The following is a 23259-nucleotide window of genomic DNA, read 5'->3' as shown; positions in this document are numbered from 1 at the left end:
AATGTGATGGGTCTGAGTGGAGGGGACTGTGACCCAAAAATGGTCACACCTCCCGTCAGTCTGCAAACCTGCTGTGAAAAATGACACATGAATCATGGTAGAAAGGACTACAGCCACTTAGTGGCCACCATTAAGTCCACCGGCTTTGGCCGTAAAGAATAATGGCAGAATGAGACATGCGAGTTGGGTTCATGGGGGAGAACCCGCTCCATCACAGTCAATGACTCACAGCTCAGGCCCTTTTGCTGCAGAGGGTGAGTTCAAGGCTCTGACAGAGACAAATATGTTCAGGAGACCTACCCGGGCAATGCTGACATCAGCTGCTAACAGCTTAGCATGGCCATAGCTAAAAGCGGGGGAAATTTACAGAAGACTGACTTCCTATTTTTCATTGCATTAATTATTACTCTATACACATGCTTTAAAAAATTTACATAGTGCTGAGCACTCTTCAGTTGACCACATCATGGCAATGTACAAGTAACTACTAGATCAATACGCATCTTAGTCATATATTGGAAACTTTTCCTTTGCAGGAAGGAGAAAAAGGAAGACCAAAACTTACCTATTGCATGATTTTAATGTTCAACTACCTGATAAAATTATTATTATTATGTTGATTTCAGAGAGGAGAAAACTGAGACTAAAGTCTATAACAAATGACAACTTGTCCTGTGGGTGGGTTTGAATTTGAAATAATGTCTTTGACTCTAACTTCATATCTGACGGTCAGATTTGTTTCTCTGTCCAGGAGTCTGCATTTTTTGTTTGTTTGTTTGTTTTTTGTAAAGGGCCAGAAGCAACTATTCAATTCTACCACCTTAGCAGGGAAGCAGTCATGGGCAATATGAAAAGAAATGGGTGTGGCCAGATTCCTACCCTGCCCCCTGCTCCTAGATAACCATCAGCAGTGAAAGCAAAAAAAGGAAACAAAAAACCCTAAACAAAAGAATGAATAAAAGTACATAACACTAACAGTTGAGAATGTCTTGTAACTTTCTTACTGTACATAAATCCTGGACAGGAAAACATTGTGTTTATTTTGCCATCCGCACCTCCCACCCACTGGGCGCCCAGTGCTTTCCTACTGGATCAGGGTTGTCTTCTCAACACTGCATGCAGCCCTGCCCTTTCTGGCTGAGTCTTACATCCAAACCTTTCTTTCTCTGGTTTCCCATTTTTTTTTTTAAACACATTCAAAATAGCACCACCTAGTGAAGGGGAAGGTTAATTAACTTTCTTTTTCTTTCCCATATTAAGGTATGGGTAGCTAAAACAAGTTAATGTGGCAAACTTAAGAATTACTGTAGTTTTCTTTTAAAAGGATTATTGTAGTTTAATAGAGACCTATGTTTAATTAAGCCTAATTAAACACAGCAACCATTTATTAAGTCTCTACGCTAGATATTGGGTGTGAGAATGTTTCCTAACAAAGCAATTTACAGCTAAAGCCATAAAAATATTTAGGCTCCAGAAAATTCACTCCTAAGAAGCTACCTCAAAAAAAGAATCCAATGAAACAAACATTACTGCCTTTACAAAAAAGAAGGAAGAAAGAAAAAGCTCATTACAAGGTTTGATTTCAGAGCAAACCCAGCTAAAATAGAAAACATATTAACTGTCTAATATTAGGCAACTAGGTAAGTAAATCACAAAACACAAATACAAAGATATATTAAAAAATAACCAAAATTATCACCACAAATACCAGGAAGAAACATGCAAATAAGTAAATCATTGTGAAAGATCAGTGGATAATTGGTTTAGGGGTAAAACTCCCTTCTGGCTACCCCTCAAATACTGTCATGAAGTCAACCATGGACTGTGTTTGGAAGACCAGGCTACTGCACCAATGTTTTGGTACTCTGCGTGTGTCTCAATGCTGTGTACGTAAGGAGGAAATAACGCTTCTACTGGACCACCGAAACTACAGCCCAGACGAGGTCTCTGTCACACGACTGAATACCCTTTTTGTAAGTGTCATCTCTGGCACCTCTGAAAGACACGGACACACCACCGCTCTTGCTTATTTTTCAGTTTTTCCTTTCATTTCGAAGCCCGCTCCCTCATTCCTAAGAGGCCAGTTAGCAATGCAATAAATTAATTTGTACTTTGGAGTGAACTCTTTAATCCTTTTTGTTCTCTCACCTCCCAATCAAACACACACTCTCATATTTGCATGTATTAACATAATGAAACATTAATTACACAGTGTCTAGGATAGGACAAGCAAAGCGCTTCCATCAATCTCAATAACTCACATCAGGAAGGTGAAAAACGCTGCCTAGCCTTATCAGGGCGACATAATAGACACAAACACAGGCTCGGTGCCTGTTGTGGGTGTGATTTATAACCAGCATCTGAAAACAAAAAGCAGAAAATTACAAGGGGATTAATCGATAACAATTATCTTAATGATAGATGGACAAATTTTATTCCTTTGTTGGGTGGTATTGGCAGTCTAGTGGTTTGTTTGCAACAGGGGATAAAGATTAAGCAGACTGCTGTAGAAAACCAATGAGGTCTGAAAAATGCCTAATTCCTGGGTGCAGAGAGTTGTTGCATTATCTGATCTCCCTCAAGAAACTGGGGGAGCTCACCTGAACAAGAGAAGGTGACCCAGGCCTCCCTCACAGTTGTGTCTTAACAACCCATCCAGATGAGTTAGTGGGACTTCCTAGCCTGTCTCCACATACGTGTGCTCCTCTGCTTAAGAAGGTCCGAGTTCCACCAGCATAGCCTGGAGGATCATGCTGCATGCTTACAGACAGCTTGGGATGATTCTTGCTGAGCTGTTCCAGTGGTACTTATGTGAACAGGGATACACAAGGGGACCATGTTTGGAAACATGCAAACATCGTCAATATCTCACAGACTTTTTAAGAGCTATTTGCAAATATCAATACTAATGACATGTTTGTATTTTGGTCTACAGAAATCCAGTTCTTGTTGGATTTCTTCTTAGAACCATGGAGGATTGATTAATTTTAAAACAAAGAAGAAGAAGAACTAAAGATGCCCCGGCAAGCCTCTAGGCTATGGTTTGTGAATGAAGGAACTGTTGACATCTCTCGGTCTGGGTGACTAGCTGTCCTTGCTGAATGGAGCTGATCTGTGACATTGTAGGAAGTTTAACAGCACAGCCGGTCTGTACTCCGTGGACACCCGCACCTTCTCCTCTTCCCTCCCAGTCCTGACAATCAGAAACGTCACTGGGCATTACCGACGACCCCCAGGGGGCGCTAGCAAAAGCATCCCCAGGTGAGAACCACTGTCCTATGCCTTTTGTACAAGAATCAAGCATAATGTTCATTTAAATCACATTAAAGCAAACCGCAAAAGAATAATTGATGGTGGAGAAGCTTTGTTATTAAATATTCTTTGAAATAAGTGGGTTCTCCTCAGCTTTTAAGTCAATGCTTGAAGGCATTTATAGAACACAGCAAGCCAAGAACCCTAAGTTCTATTCCCATTGATGCCCTCCTGACTGCACGGTCTCGGGCAACCAATCTCCTCCTTTTCTCTGGATATTACTTTCTTCTTCTGCAGAGCAAGGGGCTTAGACAAAGTTCAACGACCCTGCCAGGTCTCACATTCTGTGCTTCCACCATTAGGAGAGTGGACTCATGTGATGGCTCTTAAACCAGGACCCTCCCCAGACCCCTGACATCCCGTGCAGTGTGGGCCACTCTTCTCCATTGGCCCCTTGCCTCTCTGAGAGCAGGAAGTGTTTCTCACTGATGTGAGCAGAGTCCAAAACTCCAATCCCATGGGAAGGAAACTGTTCGTGCATTAAAATATGAACATGTAACTTGGCAAAGGTGTGGGCAGGGCCTGTTTCCATGTATTTAAAGAGACAGAAACATCCAGAGGGCATCAATTGGAGCTTCTTTAAAGACAGGCATGATCATGAAGTCAGCAGATAAACAAACGACAACAAAATAGACCACTAAGTCAAGCCCTGTGTATACCTATTGTGCTAAAGCTTTTTCTCTTCCATGTAATAATTTTATTCAATGTAGAAACTATACTCAGAGGAAAAAAAACCTAAATAAATGCAATTGTTAGAAATCCAATTTTCCTGAATTTGACCCTATGAGCTGGGAGGTCTCAGAAGCACATGCTTTCTGATTTGTGGTTCTCAGAGCCCATTTATATTTGTAATCACTTCTCCAAATACACACTGTTTCCATAGATCCCTGGAGATTCCAGAGACCAATCTGCCTTTTTGACAGCTGTCGAATTCTTGTTTGCCTGAAAGATGCAACAAGTCAATGAAATCATTGCTCAGGACTCTCAGCCCCATCAGCTCTGGGCTGTTGAGACTCATCCATCCATAGGCCCTCATTTGGGCCCTTTCTCAACTGATATGTTAGCTTGTGCATTCCTGCAATTGCTCATATGAGGACAGAAGAAAATAGCATGATGGCAGACACACAGACTATAATTCTCCACATCCAGAAACTTGAATGACCTGCCTGCCAATACACCTCAGTGTGTTCCCGTTTACAAGGCATTCACTTTAACAAGGTGCTAAGAAAATCATCTTTCATGTACATTGTACCCGTCTCTTTTCATTTGCTCTCAACATCCTAGAAGATGCAGGAAAACATAGATGCTTACATTTTCATATAGAACAATGTAGGGAGAAGACAGGCAAACTGCCTTGCCCTAATGGATGGAGCACCTACGCAGTAACACCACACGGAGAAATGTTTACTTTTCACACTTTGGGACATATTTGCCGAGTGTTGCTGAATTAGCTGCTGCTAGAAAGAACTTTATTTCTAAGGCTACATGCATCAAATTAATTATATCAGTAACAACTACTGAGTGTTTTCTCAGTAGTTTATAATATCTGCACAGTACTTCTTTATTTTATACATTAAGGCAGAAGAAGAAAAAGGCAGGGCTCACAGTCATAGCTGCACAGGAAAGGCACTAAATCTCAGGCACCGAGTCCTCATCAATACAAAGGCTGTATTGTTTTATGGTGACACACCACCACTCCGAAAATAAAACCCCTCTAATATGAGCCAAGAACTGACCAGGAATTGGGGGGGGGGTATGTTCACCATTAGGTGAATAAACTGCATCACTATAACGAAATGGGAGAGTTGGGAAAATAAACATCTAATTCATTGCAAATGCAAAACGACTCTTTCTCTATGAAATGAAAGCCACGATTAAACTGATGGGCCATGCGTTATGAATACATTGTTCTGGGTTTTCGAAACCCAAAGATATTTTAAAAACCATAATCCAAACACAACCGAACCATACAGCATTCAATAACAAATGTGTACATTTCGGCCCAGCCCTTCCAACCAGCCCAACCAGAGAAATTCACCTGTCATGCTCCCCTGACCAGATGTATTTGGTTACACTTCATGAAAGAAACCACAGTACCCAGATCTCATTTGCTTTCTGTTCAGTGGCTTTGGCAATTTCAATATAAAGAAATTAGAACTTAGAAATAAATAAATAAAAGTATCTGTGGGTCATAGACTCACAAGCTCAGCAGTTTTAATGTTTAAAATAAATGTTTAATGTTCAACAGCAGGACTAGGTGATACTGCAAAGGGGGCTCATCCTCTGTCTGAGGTGAGCAAAGCCGGCAGGAGGAGGCGAAGCACAAGAAGTTGGAGAAACTCTGCCGTTCACTACACTGTGGCTTTACGGTGGAAGTGGCTGTGGGGAGTGGAAGTCCTTATCCCAATCATTTGTTAGACCAGAGCAGTCTCAGATAAATAAAAGATGTTCCTGTTGACCACAACCAATAACACTGGTCAGATACAGGTATTTTCAAAAGAATAATGCATTGTTATTTTTCAGTAATTGTAAGAGGCTGGAAGATATCACCTGCCCACAAAGTAGAAGAAAGAAAATTTAAAATGTTAATGTCTATCGTGAAGCACTGTGGATTTTCATTTCTTACTGTTTTCTCCTGACTGTGAAATCTATTTTTGCTGCAACTCACTTATTGCCTCTAGTATCATATCTAAGAAATGCTTTTTATAAAAATAGATGAATATACTTTTTACACTGGGTTGTATGGAAGAGACTCACATTTATTAAGCTCTTAAAAATACACAGGAATTTCCTAAGCAAGAGAAACTTCAAGGGTGGGGCGTTTCCCAAAGTAGGCAACTTTCCTTCTGTAATTATGATGATACCATTAATAGCAGCTTCTATTGTTAAGTCATTTTAATCTGCTACTCACTATATGAAATGTCTCATACATATTACCTAGTCTATTCCTTGAATCTGACCTATAATTTAGCAGCTACCATTATCTCCATTATACAGACGAACAGACTGTAGTTCAGAGAGGCTACACAAATTGGCTATGGTCATCCAGCCTGAACTTGAATTTGAGTCTTCTTGATTCTAGAGACTTTGTTCTTGATTAAAGGACTATGTTTGGAGTTGGGTGACCTGAGTTCTAGAGCAAAACATTAAGATACAATGTAAGATTTACAAAGATTGTTTACACTTTATACAAGATTTCCAAAATAAGTAGAGAAAGAAGAGAGATGGATACAAATAACGCTGAAAGATCTAGTGTGTTGGGAGGCCTGGCATGTGAGGGACATGGAAGATAAGATAGGAAAAAAGTGATGCCTGTGGACTAAAAGAGATGTGAGATGATGCTCTACATAGTAAAGTCAGCTAACATGCAGGTACCGTGGTGGGGGGAGGCGGGGTTCAGTAGAACAGTGAGCATACTATGCAAGACTCACTGGACGTCAGGAGAAAGAGAGTGGCCGGGCTGCAGAAAAGTGGTTCAGATCACGGGTTCTGGAGGCAAACATGCCCCAGGGTTAAATCCAGTCTCTGCCACTTACCCATTATGGGAATTTAGCAAATGACTTATCCCTTTTCTTTCCTCTAAAAGGCCAAAAAAAATGTCACTACCCATCTCCTAGAGCTGTGGGGGCTTTTAAAAATGAAGTCTGCTGCACCTTGCCTATCAGATGTGTCCAGCAGCTGATCATTCATCATGGTCAACACTGGTCAGAATTTAATGAATCTCTGTCAGTGGAACCTGGAGCAAGTTACTGTACTTCTATGTCATCGTATTTACTTGTCTCTGAAATGAGACTGGTATTTTCTAATACCCGTTGTACAATAATTAAATAAGATGATGTGTGTCAGAGGATTTCGAGAACTATAACCGAGTATTACAAGAGTCTACAGAACTAGGGGAGTGGAGCAAGATCTTCTACTATGAGACCCAACTGTACACGATTGACCCAAGCCAGGATGAGCCATGTGTGGGCTGATCTCTGCTGAGGAAGGAAAAGGTTAAAGTTGCAGGATGGCTATGCACTTAGTTTCCATGTGCATTTGCTCTCCCTACGGCCTTACCCAGTCTCCCGTTTCTCTCTGTCTCTCTGTAATACATAGGAAATCTCCGTCAAAACCATCTACTTCATTTAACTTCATTTACCTCATTTAACGCATTAGGTCTTTATTCCTAGTAAGATAAATTCATCCTCTCCCTTTGTGAAATAATAGCAAATGGATACATTGGTCTCTGCCTCTGGTTCCTGGCACAAAACTCTTAAAAATCCTTGTCCTTTTCTAAGTTATTAAGAGCACTACAAGCAGCTTTTGTTCTAATATTTGGGCTTTGATCCTGAATCCTGACGAAGATCTCCCAAATCCCTCAGAGTTTCCTGGGTGACAGCAGTGTCTTTTGTTCTAATGAGGTTACCTTTGTTGGACTCCTGGATGGAGACTGGTCACCAGAAAGACCAAGCCATGATTAGTAGCTTAGAATTAATTCTCAGTGCTGGCCGCCAGCCCCCATTCTTCAGAGAGGGGAGAGGGGCTGGCAATGGAATTAATAATTGATCACACCTATACCCAAAGAGAGCAGAGACTTCAAGAGGCAGCGCTGCTTAATCCCTTCACCTTTTGCACCCAGGCTCCCAACCCCCCTTCCTGCTGACAGCTGTCAGTCTGTTCTCTGTATCCATGAGACTGCTTCTATTTCGTTTGTTCATTTATTTTCTTCATTAGATTCCACATATAAGTGAAATCATACAGTACTTGTCCTTCTCAAAGAAAAAAACTTCATAGATAACGAACGACAGTATGGTGATTAACAGAAGTGAAAGGGGATGGGAGAAGGTAGAAAAGCATAAAGGGTGATAAAGTGATGGAAGGAGACTTGACTTGAGGTGGTGAACACACAGTACAATACACAGATGATGTTTTACACAATTGTACACTTGAAACCTACATACTTTAATTAACCAAGGCCATCCCAATAAATTCAATAATTTTTTTAAAAAGAGGCAATGAGTTTAGCAAAGAATAAGTTGTGTACAGATCAGCTAAGCTCTCAGCTTTGCTGGGACCCCAGAGAGGCTGGTCGTTCTTGGTGAGCCCTGACCCTGAGTCTGGTGTCTTCTCCCTCCTGCAGGAGGTCCTTCGGCTTTGGAGAAAGTACAGCCACTGGTGGACAGGTATTTCTTGATCAACCACAGGCCATACAAGGGACCACTGTTGGCAGAGCCTGGTGGGCAGCTGCCTACGGTGAATGCTCTGAAACATACCAGGGAGGATCCTTGGCAAGCAAAATATTCCCTTTAATTCCTACAGGACCTTCAAGATGAAGTGAGGCTTCGCTGACAGCTTTATTTATGTTTATGCTCTGTGATTCTTCCCAGAGATTAGTCCTTCATAACAGGTGAGACTGAAGGGAGGCTGAGAAGTTGCAGAAGGGGCCCGGGGGAGCCAGGTGTGCTCCCTGTCTTGGTGTACCTATGCTAATTCTGTGCCTAGTGGGTGTTTGGCATCATGAAGGGCCTGTGCTTTAAGATGATTTTAGGCTACTTGTGAACAAAGGGAGGCTGTTTTAACAGCATACGAACGATTGCTACAGGACAGGAAGTAAACAAGGTGTACTGATCATGTCGTTGTCTCGGTAGGTCTTGCAAAGATTTCTGGATCAACTGCAATTTCAAGATGAGGAGAGTTGTAGAGTTTTGGGCTACCACAGTAAATTTAAGCAGATTGTAAAGAAAAAAAAAACATAAAACACAGATGAAGTAAAACTGGTCATTGAGATCAGATTAAAAATAGAGTATGAGAGGAGAATATATGAAAACATAAAATAATTCCATTAGAGGAAAAATGGAGTTGATATTTGGTAGAAAAAGTGATGGGTAGTCACTGAAGTTCTGAAATATTCAGTTGTTCTTCTCTGCCTCTTCCCAGCCCTCTCTACCATGGCTTTGCAGATTTCCAGCTGGTAGAATCAGCCTTTCCCAGTCCTGGTACAATACTGACCATGCAGGTTCAAGGTCTCAGCTCACATGCTGGTGGGTCTGAAATTAGCCATGTCATGGTAAACCAAGGAGCTAGGGTGCCAGAAGGTGACACTTAGGACTACTCATGCCTTTACTGCTAGGATTTGTCTTCTGTGTGATTCGGGTTCCTAGTATTCCTTTTTTCTTCCTCTTCTTTTTCATCTTTTTCTTTTTTACCATGTATCACACTTAAGGTTGTATTTATTTATCTATAGAGAGAGGGAAAGGGAGGGAAAAGGACAGGGAGGGAAACATTGATGTGCAAGACAAACACGTATTGGTTACCTCTCGCACACCTCCTACTGGGGACCTGGCCTGCAACCCAGGCAGGCACTCTGAGAATCGAGCCAGCAACCTTTTGATTTGCAGGCCAGTGCTCAGTCCATTGAGCCACACCAGTCAGGGTTTGTTTTCTTGATTTACATTACAATTTCTTACTCTGGCACATAAAGCCTATCCTTGACATCTGACTTGGCTGGGCCCCCAAATCCAAACAAGCCCTTATGAGCCTGCCTTAGATAGACTCCTCCCAGCCATAAGGAGTGGTCAGTCTGGCCTCAAGTGTGCCTGCTGTGGGACCTCCGTGGCTAAGCCTCACCCTGTAGGTCTCAGACACTGTGTTTCAGATACGGTCTTCGCATCCTTAGGGGATGGTCCTTAGGCCCGAAGCACTGCTAAAGCCGTGTCTACTCCTCCCTTCGCCAGCCTCCTTCACCCTGCAGCCTGCCTGCGGGGGCTGCACTGCCTCCGAGTCCACCCACACTCTGACCTGCAGCCGCCACCTCACTCAGTGACCACGGCCAGACTGTGTGTGCTGCCCACAATGGCACGGTCACTGGTAGACCTTCTCAACTGCATTTGTGCTGAATGCTGAGTCTGACCTCTGAGGAAAAGGAGTCCTGGAAATAATGTATGGAGATCGTGGACAAGAAAACTTTATCCATGAAGTAGTTAAGGACAATCTCCCTGAATCAAAGGTCACACGAACCCAATTCAAACAGGCCCAGACCCACATCACAACACATATTCACAACAAAGTCTATCATGAGAGGTTAGGTCCCTGCAGGCAAAGAACATCTTGTAAGTTTCCAAAGAGACAGAGAAACAAGAGACAGAGAACCTAACAGGGTCGAGCAGGTATGGGAACACATCAGATTTTTCATAAAGCAGCCCTGGAGGTTAGCAGACAATAGAGCTATGCCCTCAAATTCTGGAGGAGGACACTTGTTTAATGGGAATTCTATACTCAACCGAACTACTAATAAAATGAGAGGGTGGAATAAAAACATTTTCTGACATGTCAAGTTTAAAATTTACCCCCTCTATGAGAGATATATTCCACCTAAAAGGAAGGACTAGAGGAGACAGGAGCTTCAGGTAATCGGTGCTGCAGTGCAGAAGGGAAGAGGGGAGAATCCTGAAAATGGTGCTGTCAGGAGGTTCTGGGGTAGAGCGGTGCCCACTGGGCCGCCACAGACCATTGCAGACAGATCGGTGCAGACCGGGAGTCTCTGGGAAGGACGCATCTTCCTCTGGAACAGGGTGATGTCGTAAACATACTTGAAAACTATTATGAATAAAGTTCTGTTTCAAACAGAGAGAGTCTCTGAATGTCTAAGTAACTGGGAGACTGAGGCTCATGATGAAGAGATTAATACGTTACAACTAAGAAAATAAAACCAAAATGCATAAAAGATAACCGTTAACTCCGGGAGAACAAACTGGTGCATAAAAGATGATTAACTCCGGGAAAACAAAACTGGAAAACAAAAGTAACTGTAGTATACTTCGATTAAATATTGTAAGCACTGAATACTGAGCTACTGAAAGTTAAGCATAACTTTGTTGGGAGTCTGAGGCAGAGTACAGAGCACGTATATGATAGAGGTGAATGGATGAAGGGGTACAAAAGGAGGTCAATTCAATATCTCACACAGCAGGAATTCAGTAGATAATACTTACAATGGAAAAAGCAAAAAGGAGCAATATAAGTACATTACTTAGAGATATAAAAAAATTCCTTACGGATCAGCTAGCGGGATTCAGTGGGTTAACTTCTGGGAAGGGCATAAGGGTTGGGGGGTGAGCAAGGGAATGAAACTTTTATAGTGAGTCTTGCAGAACTCCAGAGTTCTTTAAATCACGCACATAGACAACTTGGGTATTCTTAAATGTAAAATCATGTCACTTAATTCTAAAAAGTGATTTGAGACACTTCTAAGGCCAGGAGACCATCGTACTTGGAGAAGAATCAAGGGTTGAGAGGGATGAATGAGAAGGACCCCTGTGACTTGATTGTTTTTTCCATCGGGAAAATACCTTCTGCTTGCCTTTGGGCAAGGCCAGCTGGAGATTTAGGGACAACCTAGCTCTTCTGTCTCTAGGTAAGACAGCCTCTAAGAGTTAAAGGGTGACTTCACATAATTAGCACTTGTCTTTACAAAACCCAGATTCAAGCTAAAAATGTCAAATACAACCTGATCTTTTATACCTGGGGCCAACAGTACTGTAATCCCCCACTGTCCTGTTCAGCACAAAGTTTTCTCATAATAACATTATTTTTAGAATTTTGTGAGCTTGTCGGGAAAACAGAAGGAACAGCCCAACATTAAATTATTCACTTGAATGACTTTCCAAATTGAAATCACAAAGATTGCAAGTGCAGAGTTGTAACTACACAGGAACCCATTTGAAATAATTTCAGATCTGAACATGGCCATACGGTTTTGTTGATTTCGATGGAGGCGGCCTGCTCATGTGGATAACACAGTGCAGATAGGGCAGTGGCGCTGGGGCCCTTTGCCAAGGCCCTCTCTGCCCTAGTCCACCTCTGGACCCGGGTTCTTTTTCACAGGAAGGGCCTGTAAGGACTATACAAGTTTTGAATGGGGCTGGAGGAGCTCAGGTTGGAACAGAATAGGTACACATAACATTAGTTATCCTGGTGATGGGACTTCTGCAGTGAGGACCATGTGCTTCATCTACACGGTCACTGTGTGCCAGGAAAATGAACCCGTTTGCTATAGTCAGACGTTACGCTTCCCTCAGCCAATTACTCGGGGGCAGTGTGCCAGAGGATTTTGTGGGAGAGACCCACGCCCATTCAGTCATTCAGTGCAGCCTACATGGCTTCTATAACAAGATAAATGGTCACATTATTTCACCGTTAGGAGGCATCTTTTCTTATGTCTCTTCTCATATTGATCTTCTTTTCTTTTCAGCTAGAATCCAGGTCCTCCATGGATGGACGGACACAAAGCCTGTTGGCCAAGGCTGCTTCAGTGGAGATTTAAAAGGAGTGTGTTGCACAGCCTTCTGGTAGGACAGGGTGTGCCTGCTGAGTCAGAAGCACCTCGAGCCCATGTTTCTAGGTCTGAGAGACTCACACGTGTCTGGGAGGCCCTCCCTGTCCTGCACTGGAGTCATCTCAGGGCACGTCCATCTGCATGAAGCAAATTCCGGACCAATGTTCCAAACTGAACTATAATTTCAAAATTGTCATGGTGCATGAGCCGAGACATGGCAAAATTTCTTTGTTAAAAATGTGAGATAACACCCATTCAAAAAGTATTTTCATTTCACCTTTTTAAAAAGTTACTGCTATAGAGATGATGGAGCCATACAAATCTCCACTGAGCCAGGGTGGCCCTTCAGTCTAAGAAAGAATCCACTGGGAAGCCTGCTGATCAGCAGCAGCAACAGGAATATACATAGAATAATGGTCCCTACACAGCAGGGTCTCTGCTCCTGCTGCCTGTCACCTTATCATAGTCAACCTGCTGGTATCCTTTTCTGTCCCTGTCTCTTCTCCATACAGCAACCAGTAAGACCATCTTGAAATAAAATTCAGAGCTTGCCATTCCTCAGCAGAAAGCCTGGAAGGCTTTCTGTTGCAGGGACTCCTAAATCCTGAACGTAAACCACCTTGGGCACGTGAGCAGGCTTCTGGCACCCCACTCTTCATGCTCAGCCTTGACCATCATGCCCTAGGCACATGATCTTTTTTCTGTCCTTTGAACTCGACCTCCCTCCATGTTTCCAAATTCTGCCCATCTTTTCACCTCAGCTTAAATATGATTTCTTTCACGAGTGCTCTCCTGACAGACCTGCAAGCAAAACAGCTAGAATCCACTCCTACACACACACACACACACACACACACACACACACACGCATGCACACAACAGTGTGATTCTTTCTCACAGCATGCTGCATTGCTTCCTTAGCAGTCTGCAGGACAGATCTGTTTTTGCATTTTGCGCTCTACTACTGATCTCACCCAGGGGACCATAAATGCTGGGAGGATGGCCTCAGTTTCTTGATATTCCCTACGCCACACTCAGTGCTTAGTGGAGTCCCTACACATATTAGGGCCTCAATAATTATTTGCTGAATAAATGAGTGCGTGCATGGTCTCTCTCTCCGAGCCCCTGCACTTGTTGATAACTGACACAAAGCTTCAACTCTTTGCCACTTACTTGGCACCTATTGTAGGCCCCACACGTTGTTCAGGTATAATTTTTCTTTTTTCTGGAAAGTGTGTGTAGTAGGTTGAATAGTATCCTTGCCAAAATGTTTATCATCTTGGAATCTCAAACTGTGACCTTATTTGGAAATAGGATCTTTGTAAATGTCATTAAGGATCTTAAGATGACGTCATTCTGAGTTTCTGGTGGGCTCTAAATACGTGGAGGAGAGGAGAGGAGGCAGAGAGACACGTAAGGAAGAAGCCTACGTGAAGGAGGAGGAAAACATGAGGGGGATGCAGCTACAAGCTAAGAAACACTAAGGATGGCCCGGAGCCCCCAGAAACTTCAAGGAGCAAGGAAGATGTGTCCCCTCCAGGTGTCGGAGAGAGAGCAGGCATTCCGAAATCTTGATTTGGGACTTCTTGCCTCTGTGGCTGTAAAATAATAAATTTTGTTTTAAGCTGCCCAGTTTGTGGGAATCTGTGATGGCAGCCTTAGAAACCCAACACCGTGTTCTAACAGCAATGGTGCTCTTCTGGGACCTCTGTGACTCCTCTGTGACTTCCTGAATGAGCAACTGACACGGAGATGAGGGCCCCTATTTAGGAAGTGACTTTACCAATACATTTACGAGGCACAATAGAAACAGAACCTTGGGGATAAAGTGGTCATTACGGGCCGTATTGCTCATCCTCCCCACAACACAAGCAGCTCTCTGCAGAGCATCCCTTCCAGGTGGCTCCCGGCCTCTCCTGGGTAACAGGAAACTCACTACCCCATAATGCTCTTCACAGGGGGGACCCTATAAGGAGCACAGTGTAAAAGTCCTGTAACCCGTGGCAGACTGAGGCCGACACTGCACGGGGGGGCCGCAGCTGCTCCGCGCTCCAGCAGCTCAAAGAGCGGCCATGTTGTCGTCCACAGGCTGGCGAAGTCTTGCTCTTAAACCTTACCCTTAAACCTTTAGGTCTTCCTTAAACTGAACTCAATGTTTGCAAGAAAGAAACAATAGAAATAGTATTCACTGACATAATTGTATTCAATTATCTCTGCCCAGATCCCTGGGCAGCTAAAGCATAGAGTTAATTTTCACGCTTGCAACCAGCACCCCAGTCAAATGAGATCGAATCAACGAAGACTTATCAAGCATGTTTTCATAGTAACTGTCTTATGGAAGCAAAATGCAGACTCATCAGATAAGTACGTCAGTCGCAGCAGAGAGCTCAGAGTCGCCCCCACACAACGCGACCCCCCTGAATGGCCGGTGGTCTGGGAAGAACCAGGATGGCACCAACATCCCCAAGCCTCCTGTGTCCCCTTCTGTCAATGACACCACCAGTGCCAGCCGCTCTCACCGATTTTAACTCATTAGATTAAGTTGTGCAGGGTTTTTCTCTTTGTCTCCTTTTCTATGTCAAATATACAAAACTTAAAAATTGCCATTTTGGTCATTTTTCAGTGTACAGTTCAGTGGTGTTAAACATTCTGCCCGTGTTTGATTTTGATATAAAGGGAGTCACACAGAACGCCCTGTGTGGCCTCTTCCATTTACGGCGTGTCGTTTCTGAAAAGACAGGGCGTAAATGTCTTTCTAGTCATTTTACCCAGTGAAGAACAGCACTAGTGAGACTCCAGCATGGGTGGCTTTATGGGTTAAAAGGCCCCTGGAGACCTGCGTTACAATGCTGTCCAGTACACATAATTGTAGCCGTGAGCCTCTCAGATGACTCCTCGGTGACCACCTGTACTCTGTGGGCAAAGTTTCATGGCTCGTGGCTGCTGAGCTTTCGGATGTTCGGCTCGGAGCCCAGCCACCCCTGCCAGTGGCATCGTGGCCAGTCAGGGGGCTGGAGGCTACAGAAGCCTCAGCACAGGTGGACCTTCCCTTTCTGGAACAAAGAAGATGTGGAAATTTTCTACATTCAAACCAGAAGAATTGAGGAGTGACCAGAGCCTCAGCTATCCTAACAGTGTCGAGTAAATGAAAGCTCCCCCATAAACCTGAGCTTCTGATTTATGTGTGCTGTTCTAAAGGTTATATGACATGCACTTTAATGACCTAATATAAACCATTTCAGCTGAGCTCTGTGGGCCTTGTTCTACCAAATATCCCGTTGCCTTCCACACCAACAGTCATGGAATAGCCCTGCTTCTTCTGTACACAAATCTGGACAACTCTTGGCCAATCCACAGAAGCTACCTTGCCCTCTGATCCTCAGGGCCCTCTTGTGGTGAGTTCTCACCAGAGAGAGGACTCATCTCTGCTCCTTCTCACAGTGTGTTTGACACAGAATAGGCAGGTCGCTCTGCAGGGGTAGGGACGGCAGTCTGAAACTCTGGTTCTCAGTCACTTCTTAGCCCATTTAGTTTCCTATCTGTGAGTCCATTCTCTGCTCTGTTCTTCACATCTTAGCCCCTTCTTTAAAGAGCGATCAGAAAGTATCCATGTGAGGAAGACTCATGGGAGAAAATGATCATCTTGCAGCAGAATGTTCTGAGAAGCTGAGGGGAGTAGCATCACGGGCACAAATCAGGAGGGCGACCCAGGACCCAGTCTGAATGAGGACTGCACCATCGTAGAAAACATGGTGGTAGTTTTCCCATGGCAGCCCGGTGCAAACTCCTTTCTTCATCCCTCTTGCAGGTGAAGCCTTTTCCTGACAGCCACATAGCCAGCATGGTCAAGGGTAATTGCATGGTGTTCTTAATTGGGCAGCGTACTTATTTATCTCCACCATCCATCACACAAAGGACCTTGCCAAGTACGAGGCTCTGACCCTCAGTCATAAGCTACGTGTGAGACTACTGAGGTTTCAATAAGCAGCTGCCACTGTCGTATCCCATTATGTCTCCTGTCCACCAATGAGGTCACTGTCCATCACGGCATCATAGGTGAGCAAGTGGACTGTATCTGAATGGTGGAGCCTAAGAAAGACTGGAGTTCATAGGTGCAACTGATTGTCAACATGACAGATTGCTTGTTTCGTATGCAAAGGAGGAAGGAGAGGAGGGGCCCCCTGGGATCTCAGTGCTCTGCAGCAAAATGGCACAGCCTGTGGGCACAGGCAGGCAGGCCTGGGTGAGCAGTCAGGCCCTGTGGAGGGGCGAGTCAGTCTGTAGAGCCCTGAGAGCCCCTGAAGCCCCCAGCCCTGCAGCTGCCCCCTAGTCCTAAGCAGGTATCATGAGGTCACAGAGTGAGAAAGGACTTCGAGGTGTCTATGCCACCCTTTCTCTTTACAGATGAGGAAACCAAGAAACTGGAGGGTAACTTACCCGCTTGAGGCCACATGCCTGGTCATCCCTGGGGCTAGAGGGAAAACCCAGGTCCTCGGGCTCCTCAGCCAGAGCTCCTTCTACTGTGTCCACAGCCTCCAAATCCAGAAAATGCAGCTCTCAAGAATGAACCAGTACAGAACATCACTGAGTGAGTGGGGTATAGGAGTGGGTTGCACTTTATATGAAAGGGCAGGAAAGAGTAAGCACAGCCAACATACTGGCCTCAGGCAATTCCGGTTGAAGAGGGCTACTTTATTTAGGGTGGAGGACTGCAGGGGCCTTCCCAAAGGCCCGCAGAGGGAAACTGCACGGGGGACTATTCCATGACAGTATTTCCTGTGATAGGAATGCTTTGCATCACCCATTCACATCTTCAAATACCCTAACAAAATGGTGAATGTTATACTAAAAGTAATTCTATTCTTAAGAAAGAAAGATTAAAACTGAAGGAAGAAAGGGTTAAGTGACATGCTTTTCCCTCCTGTCCATCTGACCCCACCCCCTCCAAAAAAAAAAATGAAGAGCAATTATGAGAGAAAGAGATAAGGGAAAGTATGAAGGGAGGTGAAAGAAAAAGAATCCTTAAGTAACAAGTAATCATTGAATCCTTTTAATGGAATAGCCAGAACCTAATAAATACGTAGTAATGTAGTATTAGAATTAGAGATGAGTATGCCTACAAATAATCAGAATTTCAATATGAGATGCTTATCCAAATGAAAGCCTGACCTGACCCTCCCACCCTCCATACAGCATCATCTGCATTCCGAATGCAGCTCACCCCTTCCAGTTGGGTATGCAATGCTCTTTCATTTCTAAACATTTTTAAACATCACTGTATTCAACAAAACGTTACGCAGCTAATTTGAAAAAATATACTACCTTAAATCAACTGCATTCATCCTTGCTTTGCTCCTTTTCTTGCTTTGTCTCTTTAGCTGGGTTTTATATACTTATCGACAGGATGCTCACTGAAATTCAAATAATAATGCAATGTAGTCAAAGTCTCTTGATTCCTCGAGGGTTTAAATGTTACCCTGCTGTGGATCCTGATATCAGACAGATTGGTTTAGTATCTTTGCTCTGCCTCTTCTTAGCAGCGTGTCCTCAGTATTGCCATCTGCTAAGTGGGCTGGGAACAATCATGGCCCTGACCACGTAAGTCTGTTACAAGGATTACACATATAGAGTAATTAGGACTGTACCAGGAACACAGTCACATTTAGAGGTATTTTAAAAATAGACTAAAGGTCCCCAGGTAATAGTTTGTTGTCCTAAATAAAGTACAGGCAGTTAAGGCCCCATGAGACCGGCCCACTTACTCACTGTTTTCATCTTCCTTTCCACATGGAGTCGTAAGAGTGGACTGTTCTGGCTTAGGGTATGTTTTGATTATGCACATCTGGCCAGCAACAACCATGCCTGCTTGTATTACACTTAGTACGGTGCCACATGCAATTACAGGCTTAACACTTCCATTCTGATGATAATGATGATGACAGCAACAGCACCATTGATAACAGCTAAGAGACAAAAAATAACCTGAAATGCAAAACTTGCCCGAGGAGGGGCTGTCTCTCCCTGGCGCTGGGCTGAACACAATGAAAATAATCATCTCAATCACAGTAGCAATTAAACACTTCCTCACAGGAAGCAGAAAGTGAAAGATCCATCAAGTGCAGGGCGGCAGCTCTGGGAAGTATTTCTTGTCTTCTTCATACTGCAGACCAGGCTTCAAATTATTAACCAGCCATTACGCACCTAAGACTCTAAGGGGTGCCCAGGTGGCCAGCATGGTGTCTTAAAGTTTTGTCCTTGTTGCTTTAGGATGTTTGGGTTTTTTTTTCCTTCTGTTCTCTCTTCCTTGTAGTAATGAAAGTTCAGTTTTGAACAGGTTGCTGGTCTCAGTGGTTTGGCGGAGCTTCTTGAGCTCACTGACATTTTACTTTGAGCTCTGTTTTGTATGGCCAGCATTGTGAACCCACATATGTTACACAGACCCAACGCTGTTCTTTTTTTCTTGCCTAGTTTCTAGAGGTATCTGGACATGATACATTAAAGATCAGGAGTACCCCAGGAAAGACCTGACCTAGAGAAGTGATGAGAGAACTGGGCATTGACTCCCACAAGCCCCTGGGCCTCTCCACTGAACAGGGCATTCAGAAATTTCCTGGCTGGGCACAGAAGTGGTTTTATGTCCCAAATGGCCTCTCTCTACCAATTAGAAAGATTAATCCAAAAGTCGGAAAGATGGAGTGGAAGAGCTCTGTTCCCCTTAGAGGGCAAGTGTAAAGAATGAGAGTAGGGTGGGTCAAGAGCAGCAGTGAAAAGACATTTCAGCAGGTGACGGGCAAGACAGGGACGCCCCTGTGGGACTGGACGCTGACAGAGTCAGCGTCCCATCTCGCTGGGCCTTTGGAGCACGGCCGTCTTCACAAATCTCCTCTCTGCCTTCACAGAACAGTTTGCCTCCAGGTAGAAAACAGACCAGTTGGGACATCAAGTACCAAGTGAAGGAAGAGCAGCCCTGGTAACAATGTAATGCTGGATTATGAAAATTAAGAGAGCCATTGAGTGTTTCAGAAAAGGAAGCTTCTCAGTGTGATGACTGTATTTTATGGACTATTAATCCCCATTCAAATGTCAGGTATTCGTGGAATTCTTAGGATACATACTATTTCAGGATTCTTACAGAAAATGGGCATAAAATAATGCCTTCTTTGAGATCAGCCCCACCTGTATTGTAATAATTCCCTTTTTTCCTTTTTAAATTGGGATGGTAGCATATCTCCTAGGGTTATGATAAAGGCTGAGTAGGCAGTGTGTATAAATGATTTAATAGAGTGCCAGCCTCATAGTGAATATTTTCCAAATGGTTGCTAATGATGATAAATAGAAGCATGATAAGATAAAATAATATTATGCTGCACATAAATAACAGTATGCTACATCCTGTTACCTGACAGGGTCATTTTTAAAATTAAGTAAATGGAAATGAACTTTATTTGATGTTGAGACCTTAATAATCCTCCTGGATATGTGTAAGACGTATTGGTGCAGTGAAATTTAAATATGTAGAATATGCTTATATTTATAGCTCAGACACATAGAAGAGTCGCTGATTTCCCACAGGTGGGGGTCAACAGAACATCATGAGTAGGACATGTGCTAGGCCATTGCCACAAGGGAGCCCAAAGATGGCATCTTTCCCTGCATCTGTCCTCAGCTATGGTTGGGCAGGGGTGCTCCATCAGCCCCCAATGAAGGCAGAACATCAAAGGTGTTATGATTCATAGGGCCTTCCACTCCCTTCCCCAGCCTCTGAACCTGTGGTCAGCTTAAAGTCTGAGAGGCCACCACCAGCCTTGGGGAGTCCAGTGGAAGTTCCAGAGACCAGAGCTCAAATCCTACAGTGGATCTGTAGTGAATCGTTTCATTTGTCATTCAATCAAAGTTTATCTGGAGCCTTCTGTGTGTCAGGCCATGGTCTCAGCGTTGAACATAGGCCAGAGAGAAAAACATACAAGGCATTGATCCTTACATCCCCCACAGTCTGAAGACAGGAACCAGACACCAGACAAACAGGACTGTAACCTAACACTAATTGTATGTTATATAAATTATTATAAAGTCACAGTACAGAACACCTGGCACAGGGGCAGGGAGTGCCTATTTTGGGTAGGATGGTTTTCCATGTGCTATACACTCAAGTCTTTGGCTTTTATTTGCTTACTGGCAGACTATTTGGTATTTAATATTCTACTGGATACCTAACCAACCACATAAAGTCTCCTAGAGACAGGCTTCTCTCCTCCATAAACCTCAATTCCCAGCAACATCCCCTCCTCCTAGCCCTATGCGTTGGGGTGGGACAGAGAAGATGCACCTGGGAATAAAGTGCAGTCATAGCTGAGGTTGCTTCAATCAAAGTCACTTCTCTTTTCCATATGCTAAAAGAAATACTCATTTATGGTAGAAAATTCGGACTATCACAGTAAAGTATGAAGAAGAAAATTAAAATCATAATCTCATGCAGCAGGAAGATTACAATCTACAATTCCCATTCTGGTGTGTTCTCTGTGTATTTTGGTGGCAATCTCTCTCTCTCTCTCTCACACACACACACACACACACACACAGAGTTCACACTGCATATTCTAATTTTTATACTTTTTTCCACTTGACATTACATCACAAGTATATTTTCATGTACAATAAAATTCTTTGAGGATATTTTAGGTGTATAGTGTTCTCTGCTATAATTACACCATACTTTAATCAGCCATTTCCATGAAGATGGAAATGTAGACTATTCCCAACGTTTCACTTTGTTAAAACTGCAGCTGCAACAGCATATATATATATATATATATATATATATATATATATCTCACACTTTTAATTATTTCCCTAAAATAGATTCCTTAAAATAGCAGAATACCGGATAAAAGGTGACAGTAACAAACATCTCTGAGTCCTTTGATAAAATTGCTAAACTGGTTTCCAGAAACTTGGAAACAATCATAAGTGCACAATAATGTCACCAGCAGTATCTGAGAATGCCTGGTCTAGCACATTCTCAAGGGTACAAACGCATTATTCCTCTTTAATTCTGTTATTGCAACAGAAAAAAAATTTTCACTGCTATTAAAAACCTTATTAATTTTTTAATTCACTAAACTGAAAAAGCTTCTTTCTATGTATTATACATTCATATGGTTTCTTTCCTGTGAATAGTAAAATCACATAATTCACCCATTTTTTTAATGGGACTGGAATTTATTTTTTAATTCATTGTACAACAATTTTGCTGGATAAGGATTCTTTCAGTTACTTAACAGTTGCATTTATCTTCGGGATACATTTAACGGAACTGATAGCAAAGCTTGAAGTAAAGTTACTACGGCGGGTGTTCTGTGAAGACATCTGGTGCAGGGATACTCAGAGGAGGTGCTCTGGCACAGTGCTGGGGGCAACGGGGCGAAGACGGAGGGGCCTGTGCCTGCACACAGTGACGGGGGGCAGGGTCGGCTCCCTTCCTGTCCCCGTGACCTCGGGACTGGCTGACATGGCCTCTTGGCCTTCCCATACTCTCCTGATCAGCCCTGCAGCCCTGACACATGCCTTTGACCCCTACATTCCCTCTCCTCTTGGCACTATCCTGTTTTCCTAACCCTTTCTAGTTTCTATTATTACTTAAAAAAACATTTTAACTAGATGGTGATTTGGGACTTAGACAAGCAGTCTTCCTGGACAATGACTAGCTATATATATATTTGAAGATGACCTTGGACTTGAGCAGATCTCAAATAACAGTTATGCCATTTATTATTTTATTAGTCCCAGAATATGTGATCTTGGCCTAGTTATTTAAAATCTCTGTGTGTTTTGTAAAATAGGGGTAATTTTAAGCATCTTGAAATTCAGGTGCCCCTTCCAAATTTAACAACAACAACAAAGCATCTTGCAGGAGTCCTGGGAAGGCGGGGCTGCAGGGAGAAAGAGCAGAAACAGACTGGACACAAAACGAACCTGACTTCTCCGTGTTTGCTCAGCACTTGAACTCCTGAGTACAATAAGTAACAGTGGACAAGGAGATAGCTGTTGGTACTAAGCTACCCAGGTTTTATTTCTGCAGAGAGGACTCTTGGCCCATTTCACTCAGGGTCCTTTTCTTCTAGCATAAACAAGAGCTCCATTACTGTCAGTTTCCTGCAATTTTGTTGCAAAGCAACATTTTACTAAAAACACCAAATCAAATTCACTTTCTCACTTATAGTTGTCTTTTCTTTTAGCCTTTTTACTTATCTTTAGAAGATTGCTGACTTGGTCTCTCACATGAGCTGGGGAACAAATTATTGGCCTTCTAAAGCTGAGCTACCTACAGACCTGGACGACCGTGACCAGGGGTGCACTCGCTCAGGTGGAGATGCAGAACATCTCAAGGAGGCTGTTCGGCATCCTTCTGTGGACACCTACCCGACTGCCCTGCAGCTGGTCTATGTAAACGAGCTTTGGCAGCAATAGGCTTTGGCTTCTGCTACTGAGCTGGAGACTGTCTACCCATGCTCTGGGTTTCAGGTTTTCAAATGGCTTGAAGCTACAGAAGTTTGGTATGTCAAAAGTTATGGGATAGGTTTTCTTTGCCAATTTAAAAGTAGAGAGGCGAGATGAAAAAGAGGTCCGGGTAT

The 23259-nt window shown here is 43.3% G+C and overlaps 1 protein-coding gene across 1 annotated transcript in view; it reads right to left on the bottom strand.

Annotated features, from left to right (window-relative positions):
* The window catches only part of DCC (DCC netrin 1 receptor), a 687608-nt gene extending 669120 nt beyond the window's left edge, over positions 1–18488 (bottom strand). The window contains exons 1-4 of the mRNA XM_053664328.1: positions 18395–18488; positions 17066–17184; positions 15541–15677; positions 301–346 (exon numbers count right to left, since the gene is read on the bottom strand). Of these exons, the coding sequence (XP_053520303.1) occupies positions 301–346; positions 15541–15677; positions 17066–17184; positions 18395–18488 (396 nt within the window). The remainder of the gene's footprint in view (positions 1–300; positions 347–15540; positions 15678–17065; positions 17185–18394) is intronic.
* Between the last annotated feature and the right edge of the window lie 4771 nt (positions 18489–23259).

This window comes from Artibeus jamaicensis, unplaced genomic scaffold (assembly GCF_021234435.1).
Source record: "Artibeus jamaicensis isolate MK-2021 breed Jamaican fruit bat unplaced genomic scaffold, CSHL_Jam_final contig_354, whole genome shotgun sequence".
In the NCBI taxonomy this organism is placed as follows: domain Eukaryota; kingdom Metazoa; phylum Chordata; class Mammalia; order Chiroptera; family Phyllostomidae; genus Artibeus; species Artibeus jamaicensis.
This window is presented reverse-complemented; position numbering and strand designations above follow the sequence as displayed.